This window comes from Nicotiana tabacum, chromosome 6 (assembly GCF_000715075.1).
Source record: "Nicotiana tabacum cultivar K326 chromosome 6, ASM71507v2, whole genome shotgun sequence".
NCBI classification, from domain to species: Eukaryota; Viridiplantae; Streptophyta; class Magnoliopsida; order Solanales; family Solanaceae; genus Nicotiana; species Nicotiana tabacum.
In genome coordinates, this window is record NC_134085.1 from 213,755,758 (window position 1) to 213,771,013 (window position 15,256).

Here is a 15,256-nt window from a genome sequence, read left to right on the forward strand (position 1 = left end):
AGTGAACAAAGAGATGAGAGAGTCTTATTGGTGAAAACCCAGATGGGCACCATAAGGCGACAGTTAGTAGAGAAATGAGAGAGGTTAATTAGCGAAAACCTGCAAAGGGCGCTACTAGCCGAATAAGGGTCTTCGATTCTCCGGCATGAGCACAACCAAGACAAATTCAAGATGAGCATTTGCGGCAGATTTTGAGAATTAGACAGCTTAGACAGATCAGGCGTCCAGTCCAAAATGCATGTTATCATTCATTGAAGTCGACACATACCTCCAGATAAGTCTCCATATTCCTTTCCCCGAAAGGGACACCTTTTGTTTAAGCACAGTTCTTTTTCGATTCCAATTATTATTCTATTTTTACCCATAATTTTTCTTTGAGTCCCTTTCGGTCTAATCCTGCATCAAAATTGAAGCAAAGAAAGGGCTGCAAAACTGGATACAGCTTCCCTGTAATGTCAAGCACAATTTGGGACATATATGGAATTGACGAAGGCACAAATCCATATGTGATCTCATTTGATAAAGCGAACAAAGCGCCTCAAAGAAACTGAAAAGGTCGCCTAAGCAAAACCTACTTCATAAGAAAAGTTGATAAGCACTACGGACACAAACTGATACAGGGTGCAAGACAACTGAGCTTGATTTTAAAGAAAAAATAGCCTTGCCTTAGAGACAAGGGTAGCGGTACCATGGACATCTCGGTACCACGCTGACAGAATAGGTTCTTTGACAGCAGTGGCCGTGAACCAAGCTACTCAGGGCATCAAGGCCACAAACCAACCACCACTTTGAAAACTCACAAATTTTTGTTTGTTTGAAGCAGGAACAAAGCATGCAGAATGGTGATTCTAAAAGAACGAATGTCACCAAACGTAAGTTCCTTAAAATCTCCATTTTTCTTTTACTTTTGGCATACGTCACTATTGTTCCCACCTCTTATTTTTACGTAGCTTAACCTAGGTAGAACATTTTCGCCTAGGGGGATCCAGCTCATATTTTCAGGTAGAAGTACTCTTCGCTCAGGTTGTTTTACATTAGCTTAACCCAGGTAGAACCTTTTCGCCTAGGGAGATCCAGCTTATAGTTCCGGGTAGAAGTACTCTTCGCTCAGGTTGTTTTACATTAGCTTAACCCAGATAGAACCTTTTTCGCCTAGGGGGTCCAGCTCATAGTTCCGGGTAGAAGTACTCTTCGCTCAGGTTATTTTTACGTAGCTTAACCCAGATAGAACCTTTTCGCCTAGGGGATCCAGCTCATATTTTCGGGTAGAAGTACTCTTCGCTCAGGTTGTTTTACATTAGCTTAACCCAGGTAGAACCTTTTCGCCTAGGGGGATCCAGCTCATAGTTCCGGGTAGAAGTACTCTTCGCTCAGGTTATTTTTACGTAGCTTAACCCAGGTAGAACCTTTTCGCCTAGGGGGATCCAGCTCATATTTTCGGGTAGAAGTACTCTTCGCTCAGGTCTTAGTTTTCGTAGCTTAACCCAGGTAGAACCTTTTTCACCTAGGGGGATCCAGCTCATATTTCCGGGTAGAAGTACTCTTCGCTCAGGTTATTTTTACGTAGCTTAACCCAGGTAGAACCTTTTCGCCTAGGGGGATCTAGCTCATAGTTCCGGGTAGAAGTACTCTTCACTCAAGTTATTTTTACGTAGCTTAACCCAGGTAGAACCTTTTTGCCTAGGGGGATCCAACTCATATTTTCGGGTAGAAGTACTCTTCGCTCAGGGTGTTTTACATAGCTTAACCCAGGTAGAACCTTTTCACCTAGGGGGATCCAGCTCATATTTTCGGGTAGAAGTACTCTTCGCTCAGGTTATTTTTACGTAGCTTAACCCAGGTAGAACCTTTTCGTCTAGAGGGATCCAGCTCATATTTTCGGGTAGAAGTACTCTTCGCTCAGGTTGTTTTACATTAGCTTAACCCAGGTAGAACTTTTTCGCCTAGGGCGATCCAGCTCATAGTTCCGGGTAGAAGTACTCTTCGCTCAGGTTGTTTTTACATTAGCTTAACCCAGGTAGAACCTTTTCGCCTAGGGGGATCCAACTCATAGTTCCGGGTAGAAGTACTCTTCGCTCAGGTTGTTTTTACATTAGCTTAACCCAGGTAGAACCTTTTCGCCTAGGGGGATCCAGCTCATAGTTCAGGTTATTTTTATGTAGCTTAACCCAGGTAGAACCTTTTTCGCCTAGGGGGATCTAGCTCATAGTTCCGGGTAGAAGTACTCTTTGCTCAGGTTGTTTTACATTAGCTTAACCCATGTAGAATTTTTTTGCCTAGGGATATCCGGCTCATAGTTTTCGGGTAGAAGTACTCTTCACCCAGATTTGCTTTTGTTAGTTTAACCCAAGTAGAACTTTATCACCCAGGGGGATTCAACATTTTTTTTTGGTCAGTAATACAGGGTGCCAACCCCTGGTTATATTTCCTTTTCAATAATACATGGCACCAACCCCTGGTTACATTTCCTTTTCAGTAATATAGGGTGTCAACCCCTGGTTACATTTCCTTTTCAGTAATACATAGCACTAACCCCGGGTTACATTTCCTTTACCAGTATAGGGTGCGCTAATCCCTAGCTGAGCTTTCCAACATAGGGTCTCCACTCCCTAGTAGACTTTTAGTATAGATATAGGGCCCACTCCCCAATCCCTTTTTCTCAAGGATACACAATCCGAATTTTATTGCTTTCAATAAAGAAGTAGTTTAAAATTTTGTTACAATAACTTACGAAATTTTTCTAGTGAAAACTGGGGCAGAAAAATTTCGTTCGTTTGTTTGATTTGGTGTCTGAGCAGGTTTTACCTCGAGGCACAGGGTTCGAGATGCCCAAAGAATGAGTCTCAATCCAGAATAAAGAAAAAGGAAAAGAAGTGAATCCAAAGTGCAGAAGCGAAGGAAAGATGTGGATTGCTCAAGACATAGTTGAAGTCACAAGCTCTGCATGTTCCGTTTTGATCTGAAAGCGGACGAACAATGAACCAGCGGTTGCAGCTAACGAGCATCAAGATTCAGATCAGAGTCTGCAAGAAGAACCATCCAAGACTCAAGATCAAGCTTCAGAAGACTCATAGATAGGAATCTTGTAACTCATAATTGATAGGCTTGTTCAGTTTTTTTTTATGTAATAACAGACTTACGGATCGGAGCCTCGACGGAAACTCACTCGACTTTTCAACTCATCATTCCACAGTTCTCTTTGAACTACACGCGACCTGATTCCCCTATAACCCGGGATATGTAGGCTGTCCAAAATCAAGACTCGGTTGCACCCTTTCTCTTTTCTCTTATCCTTATTTCTTCCCTTTTGAATAAAGATATGTTCAAAAATTAGTTACATGACTCACCTTATCTTTGCTCGAAAACTCTTCATGTTTCCAAGCAAAGAGGGGCAGCTGTGAGCACCTAATTTTTGACAATATTTAATTTTTTGTCACTTCTTCTATGTAAATATTTTAGGGGTTTTAACCTACAATTTTTAGCTTTGTAACACTTTTTATTATAGGGTAAAAATACAAAATTTTAAAAGGTGAATTATTACTATTATTATTATTTTATTTTTTTTATTTTTAAAATAATAAAAAAAAATCCGAAAAATATTAATTTTTTTTTTAATTATTTCGGGTGAGATATAAAAAATAAGAAAAAGGGAAGTGTGGAATAAAAAAAATAAAAGTAAAAGTGGGTGGAATTCTCATTTAAAAAGTAAAAGAAAGTGGAAAATTAAAAGTAAAGTTTTGTGAAAATTTTTAAAAACTAAAAAGTAAAGAAAGTTGGAATTAAAAAATAAATATAAAGGTAGCTGAAAATTAAAAAAAAAATTAAAGTAAAAGAAAGTAGAGTTTTTATAAGAAAAGCAAAAGAAAGTGCATTATTTTTTTAAGAAAAGTAAAATAAGTGGAATCCTCTTTTAAAAGTAAAAAAAGGTGAGATTTTAAATAAGATAAAAGTAATTAAAGTTGGAATTTAAAAAATAAAAGTAAATAAAGGTGTGATTTTTTTATATAAAAAAGAAAAGCAAATTGTAGGTGGGATTTCTTTTAATTAAAAAATAATAAAATATTTTAAAAAAAATTCTGAAAAATTTCGAAAATTTTGCTATAAATAGAAGAGAAAATTTGAGGAGAAAAAGGAGAGAAAAGAGAGGGTAGAATTGAGAGAAACAAATTTTTTCTTCTTCTACGCTACGACAATTTCTACTCGTGTTATTCTTTCTTCCTCTTTCTTTCGAAAATTTCCAGCAATTCAACACTCCAAAACCTAACAAAAAATACTTCAAAACATCCCCTTTTACACGCCAAAGAGTGGTGTTAACAGTCGGGGTCGAGGATTCTGTTGGAGCTTTGTTCACCGGCTTTGATGATCATCTTTGCTTATGCTTGTTCGGCGTTCATCTGAGTTATTGTACATATTTTTGGAGACTCATTTAATTGAAAATCTTGCATTAAAAGGTTTATTCTTCCCTCTCTTTTTTTATCTTATTTTATGTGATTTTATTTATTTATCTTTAAACTTTATAAATAATAATGTAAATCAATCCCTAAATGTTCTCTGTTTAATCATGTTTCTGAAAATATAGTATTTAAACTTGCTAAAAGTTTGGAAGATTTGGACACTAATAAGTTTAGGCTTCAATTGTTGGGATGTAGGGTATTGGTATATGATAATTTATTTATTCAAATATCTAAAATCATACACTTTTTTCCACAAACAATTCCATAACTTTTGGCCTTACAATAATCTTAAATTAGTTTAGGAAAATACTTCAAGTGCGCTAGTTTATTTAGGTGCGCTTTAAATAATTAAATATCATGGCTATGTGTATGGTCTCCGTGGCATAATTGTGATATGTAACAAAATAAGTATTAGAACGCGTAACTCATTTCAAGATAACTATTTTTTCTTCATAATTTTAATCAAGCAATAAAGCGGACATAGATAAAAGATGAGAACCAATAAAACACAAGTTATCCAAAAAATAGTATAAGCCAAATATAGTCAATAAAGCGACCGTGCTAGAACCACGGGACTCGGGGAATGCCTTACACCTTCTCCCCGGTCAACAAAATTCTTTACCCGGACTTTATTTTCGCAGATCAATAATACAAGAGTCAAACTTTCCTTTGAATAGAGATCAAATAAAAGGTGACTTGGAACACCCAAAAATCAATTCCAAGTGGCGACTCTGAATAACAAAATAATCCCTATTTCAAATTTGTCACTTTAATTGGAAAAAACTCTTTAACCCACAATCCATAACACACATTATCTTTTGGAGGGATAGAAAAGGGGTGCGACAGGAATATACGGTACCATTAATTTAGGAGGGATATACAGTATAATTGATGTACCGTTATTTTTACATTATGGTATAAAATTGGTATTAGGTATACTAAATGTAATTATATCAAATCTTAAATATTGAGGGTAATATAGTTTCCTATATGGCATAGGAATGTAAAAATTCCAAATATCAAATATTGTTAGAGGTGTAAACTGTTAATTTACCCAAGTAGATTTTTGTCTCTCTTTGGGCTTGATCTCAATAATTGGGCCAACGCAGTTCAGTCCTAGTCCGATTATAAGTTGAAGAATTAATCAAAATAGCCGATTACTCAATCGCTTAAATTAAAAATAGCCAGTAAACGTATAATATATGCATAACTTATATATTATATAATTATAATTATCTATAATCAATATATAATCTAGGTATATGACCATAAAAGTAAATAATAAATACGGCCGGCTATTTGTATAAAGATAAGTTTGTCAATTATCCGGGAATGGGCTAAGCAGTAAACTTGATCTACTTCGTGATGGATCTTGCAGCTTTCCGATTGTTAAAGTAAACTTTTGATAGCCCATTAAGTAGGTACATTCTTTCTTTTATAGCATCATGTTTTGAAGTTAACATAAAAAGCTTTGTTTAGTCAAGGAAAAGCATGTGAAAAAAATTGATATAAAAGGAACTATGATGTTAAGAAAATATTGGAATTTTTACCTCCTATAGCAAAGGTTAACACCTTATTTATTTTAAATAAATACCATTTAAAAAAATTATATTCTATAGATACCTTTTAAGGTTTATAGCAAAATATTTAATTTTGGTTACCTCCTAGCCCTAAGCCACTAAATACGTTATTCAGTTACACTATTTTCTTTCTCTCTCTACTTTGATATATCCCATTCTCTTCCCCCATCCCTGAAAATACGATGCTCAATCTCAAAATTCTTCACCCACACTATTTTCTTTTCATTCCGATCAATTCTTGCACCGAATATTGAATTGCGATTTAAAAGCAAATCAAATCTCTAACCAAAACTAACTGATTTGGGAAAGGGAGTTAACCAACATTTGAACTTTGACAGATTTCACCTTAGCGGAGGCCTTGGATACAGTGGCCGATGGAGCACCAGCGACGGAACATTTGCTGAGAGTGGACGTCCGAGATTGAATCTTTTGGGTAGCAGGTAATGAAAAAAGGTGTCGCGTGTTGTCCTTTCAAATATCAAAGGTGTCGCATGTTGTACCTTCAAACGTTGCTACGACGGATTCGCCGGGAATTAGGGTTTGTTCTTGAACAAATACGACGGAGTTTGGAGCTGAGCAACTTGATTTTCTATTAATATACTTCAATGTATTTTCATGTATTTCATTGTATTCATTGTCTTTTTTTTTTCATTGTAATTCAATGTATCTCGTTGTATTCCATGTATTTTATTGTATTCACTGTCTTTTTTTTTCATTGTATTTCAATGTATCCTGATGTATTCTATGTATTTCATTGTATTGACTATCTCGCTATATGTTATGAATGTATTCATATATTTTTTTAATTAATATAATTTATGTATTCAGATGTATTATATAATTTCTCTGAAGATTGCTATGTTTTTGGGGTATTTTTCGGTTGAGAATCTTTTTTATAACTGAAAATACAAAATTTGTTTGTTATAATTGAGTTTGTTGAGTTATATTAGGAGTCTATTATGTTAATTGATTCACTTTCCATTTTAAAAATAGTGTAATCGCTATTTCAAGCCGTGAATACAGTCGAATACAATAATATGTCCAGCTGTAATCCCATGTTTAACTCCATGAATACAGTCGAATACACTCGAATACAACAACTGTTTAGTTGGACTTCCCTGATTCAAATGGTATCTATAAATAGCTAATTACTACTAAAAGATAGTGTTTTATGAAAATTTGTCGAAAATATTAGAAGTGGTGCTTTCTTGGTTTTAAATTTGAGAGGCCCATGAACATTCTTTTGCTGTCCTTTTTGTCTCCTAATTTCCTGTTGCGCTATACAAACAAAAACAAAGTGACAATTCACAATTGCAAAGATTAATAATACTGACTTTTATTCACTTCTTCTCTTTTAAAGAGAAAAACATACAACACCAACCGTTTTACAATCAGAAATCACACGCAAATCAAGAAAAAGAAAATGACATACTTAAAACGACCACAATATACTGTTTCAATATTCATGCAAACCAAAATGAAGAATTAGTAAAAAACAGGTTTTACCACTAAACTATAATATTCCCCTAGAATGGAGTACTGAGGCGGGTAGTGACATTAAAATCCACCACCTCGGTCCTCAATTTCTGTCCTCCTAAAATAACCACAGACAGAACTTCATATATTACTAGTTACTAGCATTAATAAAGAAGAAAAAATGGTGTAGAGCCACTTTAAAAATAAGCCCTTCCCATCAACACTAATTACTATAGTCCTAATTTGTCACACTGCAATTGATTATTTATTATTTTATAGCTAAATTGATTAATTAAGTGAACTGGGCGCCGGTGAAAGTTTGGCCAAAGGACCAACCGGCAGGGATAGCGTCGTCGGAAATTAAAGTGCGGCCATCACCAGTGGTGACTTTAAACGAGAGGCTTTGACCATCTAGATTGGAATTGCTCTGCCAATTTTGACCCCAATTACGTGACATAGGTATCCAGTCGGTTCTAGAACCTTTAACCGAAACTGCATTAACATCACCAGAACCTCCGACGTTAGTCACGAGCACCAAGTTGAAGTATGAGTGACCGTTCATTGTAAATCTGATGCCTCCTTTTTTCTGGCAGGGTACCCTGCATTAATGGTACAATTAATGCCAACCTCCATATTTGAAACTCGTGACATGCAATTTATAGCCCGCTTGGCCAAACCGCAAAAACCAACTTATTTTGAGAAGCCTTTTTTTCAAAAGTGTTTTTATCAAAAGTATTTTCAGTGAGAAGCAGTTTGTGTTTGGCTAATTAATTTGAAAGACACTTCTGAGCAGCAATTAGTGTTTGGTCAGACTTTAAAAAACTGCTTCTAAGTGTATTTTTCTCAAAAGTATTTTTCAAAAAAGTGTTTTCGGAGAGAAACTACTTTTTTTTCTTCTCCAAAACTGTTTCTACTTCTCATCAAAAGCACTTTTTTTCCCTCCAAAAGCTTGGCTAAACACCTCAATTTTTGGCCAAAAGGCTATTAGTTAGCATAGTGTTAAGAAAATTTGCTCTTTTGTTTTTTGGGGTATTTAAGCTAATGTAACCAACCACCGATATAAATATTAGTAGGGGGCCAATCTATGTGGCGAGATGTAACCGACAGAATGCTCGTGTTAAACTTAAACCGACTAGCAGTAATTCATGTCAGAGACATTAAATTCACAAGACGTGAGAACTTAATATTAAGGAGTACGTCCAGACCTAGCTTTCATCTTAATGGTAAATGTACATTAAAATATATAATGCTGTATCTTTATCCTTGAAATTTGACCGGGTATGACACAAAAGAGTTTAACAATCAAATTATATACTTGCACGAGATGGGTTCTCTCGTTTTTGCCTTAAAAGTTTTTTTTTTATATTTCCTCCGTTCATTTTTAGTTGTTCACTTTTAACTTTGCACTCTTTTAAGAAAAAATATATATTTATACATATTTTATAATTTTACTCATAATAGTAATAGCATTTGAAAAAATCTTGGGAAATGATTTGAAAATTTAATAGTTATTGATACGGGTAAAACAAAAAAAAAATTATCTTTTTTTATTTGCTAAAATAAACAAATAAAAAATATATTTTTAATATAGGGAACACGTAAAATTGAATGGAGGGAGTATAGTATACCATATTGGACGACTCTATCTACATAACTAGAACTATTCAAAAATAATTCAACGGTTTTTTCCTTTCATTTTTTCTGACTCTGACACTTAACCGAAATACTAAGGCCCGTTTGTCCAAAAAAAATAAATTAAAAAGATGCGTTTAATTTGTCCATGAAATTCTGCAACTTTTTGAAAAAAATTCAAAAATACTTCAACATTTTTTCAAGTAAAATACATGTCAGAACATAATTTCAAATTCCGAATATCAATTTTCAATTTAACTTCAAATACTATTCTTTTTCAAAAAAATACAATTTTTATGTCCAAATGCCTACTAAGTAGGCGTTTGGACATAAGAATTGTAAAATTCCAAAAAATGATGGATTTTTTTTTCAAGTGAAAATGATATTTGAAATTTGAAGTTGTGTTTGGACATAAATTTCAGTTTGGGTTGTTTTTTGAAGTTTTGTAAGTAATTTGAGTGAAAATTTTGAAAAACAATTTTTTGGAGTTTTTCAAATTTTCGAAAATTTCCAAAATGATCTTCAAGTGAAAATTGGAAATATTACGAACAAACCTGATTTTAAAAAAAGGTGAAATATTTTTGGAAAAAAGAAAAAAAAATTATGTCCAAACGGGATATAAGTCAAAGACATGACGAGTTGAGATTTTTCAACAAACACGAGAATAAAAGGGAAAAACAAGAAAGCAAAGGAGATAGTATTTAGATTCAAGTTAGGGTCTTACCTTCGGTAAGAAACAGGGACAATTCCAGCTCTGTACAGAGCAATTTGTTGGAAAATAGGCTGAGAGAGGTCAAAGTGGTGCAGGGGAGGGTTGCACCACCCTCCTGCATTGTTTGGTAGGGCGTAATTTGGTGGGCAGAAATTAGTAGCAGTGACCACTATAGACCCTGGAATACACGATTTCGAGTCACCAACGCACTTAATCTCAAAGCAAGCCCCACAGCTCAATCCATTGTTGAACATTGCTGTGCTCAATGCTGCTGTATTTGTACCATATCCTTGGCTGTACAAATTCCCGTAACCACATGCCCCACCTAGATTATATGAATATAAATTTCTTAATGCCAAATTAATAAAATAAAATAAAATACTTTAGTAGAAAATGGAAAATTAGGCAAAAGCATTTGAAGAGAGTAACATACCCATGGTTCCGGATGCATCACCACCTCCATAGAAAGTGGCATGAGCTTCAATCCATCCTTCGTCATTGCCGTCGACACAATTAAATATACAAAATAAACCAACGATGGAAATCCACAGTATTGACATTTTTCCTGTAAATGTAAACTCAGAGGTGTTAGCTGGGCACTCTTTTGGAACTAACAATATACTATACTTTAGACAATATTATGAACACTGACCTTAATGTGGGTTCTTTGAGGTCAAGAAAAGATGATTTTCTTGAGATATTGTCTTTGTTAAAAAAGGGGAGCAGTAGTTGTTTCTGTAGGAATGAGCTTAATTTGCAATGAGAAAAGGAAGGACTGAGGTGGGAATAAATAGATGTTAGGGGGAACGATTCAATAGCGCAATCAGCCCTTTAAAAAAATAGAATATTTTTTCTTTATTTATTTTTGGTTGCTTTAATAAAACCAGTCTTGTCCCAAAGGGACGGTCCAGTTAGTTTGGAGGGTGTTGTTCACACGGGCGATGGGAGATCGATCCCCTTAATGTCTTCTGGGTTTGAGCTTGTTGTACGTGGCTTGCCTAGTACGGTTTACATTCCTTATGTGATTTGCAGGTTATTACACAATGGGGGTTTACCCAGTGCACATAAAGTGCTCACCCGAAAGACAGAGGCTGTGACAGAGACCGTAGCGGCGGCGAATTTTCCTGGGTTCCAAAAAAAAAACGGTCTTTTTCTGTGTCTAGACCGCTAGCGGCAAAAAAAAAAAAAATAAGACTTCTATTTATATTTCTGTTTTTTTTTTTTTCAGTTAAAAGAAAAATGTACTACACAAGTTTACTGTAATTGATCATAAAGACAAAGCAAGTTGAGAGGGGACCAAGTATTTGATCCCTCGGCCGTGTCTAGCCGGTTTAGGGAACGCAACTTGTAAGAGGTGTTAAATAACAATTTTTAGCAGTTTAAGAAAATTTTAAAGTGGTACAATTAATTAGAAAATAGATAAATATAGATTAATCCATTGAAAAATTAATAACTCACAATCGATATTGGAAAAATTAATATTGGATCAATCGATTTACCAAATAAAGATTGACTGAAATGGTAACTGAGAACTAGACTGTTTCTAAACAAATATTTCACAGAAATTAATTGAGCTAGATTTAAACTAATATTACACTAGGCTCAAAATAATTAGCATACTCTCTTAAAGTTCATGGTCAGAGTCTACCTTAAGCTCCTTTCCGTCCTGATATTCGATTCCAAAAATAAAGTAACCGACCAAATGGCTCTCACCTGTTATGATCATCCAATCTTGACATGATTGGTTTCACAGGACGGCTATTTAATAATCTTATTTCTGTTGTGAGACTATTTTAATTTTATGAAACTTGATATTCAAATTAAGATATTGTGGAACGAACTGAAATTGAAGTTTTATTCTCTAAACATATACTGATTAAGCGATAATTAGGAGCCTGCGCGAAATAAGTAGTTCTAAATCTTGACTAATTTTTTCTAGATTTATTGGAGCGATCGAATATCAAAACGAATATCAAAACGAGTGCAACTTGGACTAGGTTTCTGGACGAAAAGGCTGCTTGAGTTAGTTGCTAGTTACTACCCCTACCTTGAAATTATCAACCAACATAGACCTAGCTCTCATTTCATTTATTGTATGTTCATTGAATACCGATTTTTATTTCTCTAGATAATTTCTTTTTTCTGACAGGATTCTGGAATAGTATAAGAATTCCAAGCCAAAAGGCTGAAAATTAGGTTGTGATATATGTGAGTGTTGAATACCAAATCCGAGTGAAAAGGAAAGAATGCTGCTGTGGATATATAATGGTCATATATATTCTGCCAGAACTGCAAATTGCCGCCCATATCAGACACCATACCCTTCTACCATTCTATATATGTTTGAGGCTTCAACTTGAATTTTAGACTTTTAGTACTATATTTATATCACTTTTGGAGGCATCAATGCAGAGATAAAGATTTCTTTCATAAAAATTGTGAGCTTTAAGGATAACTAAAGGGGAAAAAACAACAAGCATACTTATTAATTACTTACACATGCGTGATTATATTCTATGGGAGCTTCTGTAGTTGTAACTAATTGTGTCATAGGCCGATTTAGAATTTGAACTTTATAAGTTTAAATTCATAATTCTACCACATCTATTTAATTTACCAAGTTCAAAAACCATTATTGAGATATATTTAGTAGATTTTTAAACACAGATACATGGTCAAACCGAAAATCAAGGGGTCGGATGAATAACTGTCACGACCCGAATTCTCCACCCTCGGGAGTCGTGATGGCGCCTACTAATACGAGCTAGGCAAGCCAATTAATTGCACAATTTACCTTTTCACCCGTTTTATATTCATTAACAATTGCGAAGTAATAACTTTTAAGCAGTGGAATTTAACATTAGCGGAAGAAAAACAATAAACTACCTAAACATGAATATCTAATACAGTTGTTTGAGTCTCGACTATCCAAAACTGGTGTCACAGTTTCACAGGCGGTCTAAGAATACTACAAATAAAGGTCTGAAAGAATTAAATACAACATTGTCTCTGAAAATACATGTAAGAAACAGGAAAGTAGATGGAAGGAGACGCCAAGGCCTACGGACGCATGCAGGGCTACCTCGGGTCGCCTGACGAACAAGAATCAACAATCTCACTGTGGTTCGAAGTCCACAACACTGGGGTCTGCACAAAAGAGTTCAGAGTGTAGTATCAGCACAACCGACCCTATGTGTTGGTAAGTGTCTAGCCTAACCTCGGCGAAGTAGTGACGAGGCTAGGACCATACCATCAAATAAACCTGTGCAGTTATATAATATACAACGGAAAGTAAAGCAGGAATAAACAAGTAAAGATGGGAAGGGGAAACATGCTTCGGGGAATAACAGGTAAAAACAGAATATCAAGAGAACTATAAAGGAATCAGAATCCAACCTCTAACAAGAATAAGGAAAACAAAGGCAGATTTCACTTTTTTTTCATATCTTGTTACACGCGTGCAACCTGATCCCATTTCCTGTATCTCTTGATAGGCGTACCACCCGCTCCCATTTTATTATATTTCGTGGTAGGCGTACCACCCGTTCCCATTTCATCATATCTCTGTTGCGGCGTGCAACCCGATCCACATATAATATTATTGTAGAGTGCAACCCGATCCATATATAATATTTACAATTATAACGAGGGTCCAGATAAGGGATCAATAAGGTCTACTCTATCCCGACAAGGGATTCAACAGTATAAGTAAATACGTCCTAGTAAGGGAGAAACAACTATAACCAAACTTGTTACAACATCTAACTACCTCAGCTATGATCAAACTGATTACAACATCTAACTACCTCAGTTATAACCAAACTTGTAACAACATCTAACTACCTCAACTATAACTTAACTAGTTCCAACATTTAACTACCTCAACTATAACTCAACTAGTTCCAACATCTAACTACCTCAGCTATCATCAAACTTGTTCCACGAGAATAACCATAATCCTTACCCAACACAAAGAATCATCAACCTAAGCATCCGTAATATCCATTAAGAACACAATACCAGGGAACCACAGCTAAACAATAGCCCGGCAAGGGGGCGACATAATGATCTTTCCTCTTTCTCACTTTTACTTCACAATTCACTACACAACTCGAGCCAACACTCTAGAGGTTCAATTATCACTTATACTTTCATAATACGTTATATAATTGGAGCTAACGCTCCTTAATGTTTATAGGTCACAATTCTTTCCACAACTTTACACAACAAATAGAAATCTTCACCAAGGCATGAATAATACAACGAAGTCATGAAAATCACAATATAAGACTCACGGTCATGCTTGGCACCAACGTATAGATACTTGTCACCATGCCTATACGTCGTACTCAACAAGAAGCAAATAGCAAATAGGACACAACTCCTAATACCTCAAGCTAAGGTTAGACCAAACACTTACCTCGATGCCACGAACACAATCCACGATTCAATTATAGCTTTACCCCTTGATTCTACCACCAATTCGCTCGTATCTAGACACAAATTACTTAATTACATCAACAAACGATAAATGAATCAATCCCAATGCATGAAAATGAGTGTTCCAAAGTTCTACCCAAAAAGTCAAAAAACACCCCCGGACCCATATGGTCAAAACCCGAGGTTCGAACCAAAACCCGATTATCCATCCCCACACGAACCCAAATATATAATTTGTTTTGAAATCGTACCTCAAATCGAGGTTCAAATCCTCAATTTTTCGAATAACCTAGGTTTTACCCAAAACACCCAATTTCCCTCATGAAAATCATTGATTTGAAGTTGAAATCATGTTAAAAGATGTTAAGAATTGAAGAAAGTTAGTTAAAGACGACTTACAATTGATTTGGAGAAGAAGAAATCCTTGAAAAATCGCCTAAGTGTGTTTATGTTTTGAGAGAATATGAAAAATGAGTTTAAAATCGTTTAAGTATAAAAGTTGCAGGTCTCTAATATGGGAATTGCGAACAGGGGTTCGCAATTGCGAACCCCGACCTCTGTTGGCTTCGAAACAGGGTTCGCATTTGCGAACCCTTCAGGAAAATGGGATCTTCACATTTGCTAAAGGCATGTCGCATTTTCGACTTCGCATTTGCGACACATAGGTCACATTTGCGACCATTGGCCCAAAGGGAAACTTCGAAATTGCGAAGAGGATCTCGCATTTGCGAGAGGGAGCTGACCTGGGTTGGTTTCGCATTTGCGATCCAGCCTTCGCATTTGTGAGCCAGGCTTCGCAAATGCGAAGCCTGCAGGCCTGGGCACACCAGCAAAATTTTCTGCAATTTTCCAAGTTCCAAATGCACCCAGTGGCCTATCCAAAATTTACCGGAGCCCTCGGGGCTCCAAACCAAATATACACACAACCTCAAAAATATCCTACGAACTTATTCATGTAATAA

The 15,256-nt window shown here is 35.5% G+C and overlaps 1 protein-coding gene across 1 annotated transcript; it reads right to left on the minus strand.

Annotated features, from left to right (window-relative positions):
* Nucleotides 1-7,347: 7,347 nt before the first annotated feature.
* Nucleotides 7,348-10,642, minus strand: LOC107792648 (expansin-A15-like). Its single transcript, XM_016614881.2, has 4 exons — nucleotides 10,507-10,642; nucleotides 10,288-10,419; nucleotides 9,867-10,179; nucleotides 7,348-8,109 (listed from the first exon to the last, which is right to left on the minus strand). The coding sequence occupies exons 2-4, from the start codon at nucleotides 10,412-10,414 to the stop codon at nucleotides 7,803-7,805; spliced, it is 747 nt and encodes a 248-aa protein (XP_016470367.1). The 5' UTR covers nucleotides 10,415-10,419; nucleotides 10,507-10,642; the 3' UTR covers nucleotides 7,348-7,802.
* Between the last annotated feature and the right edge of the window lie 4,614 nt (nucleotides 10,643-15,256).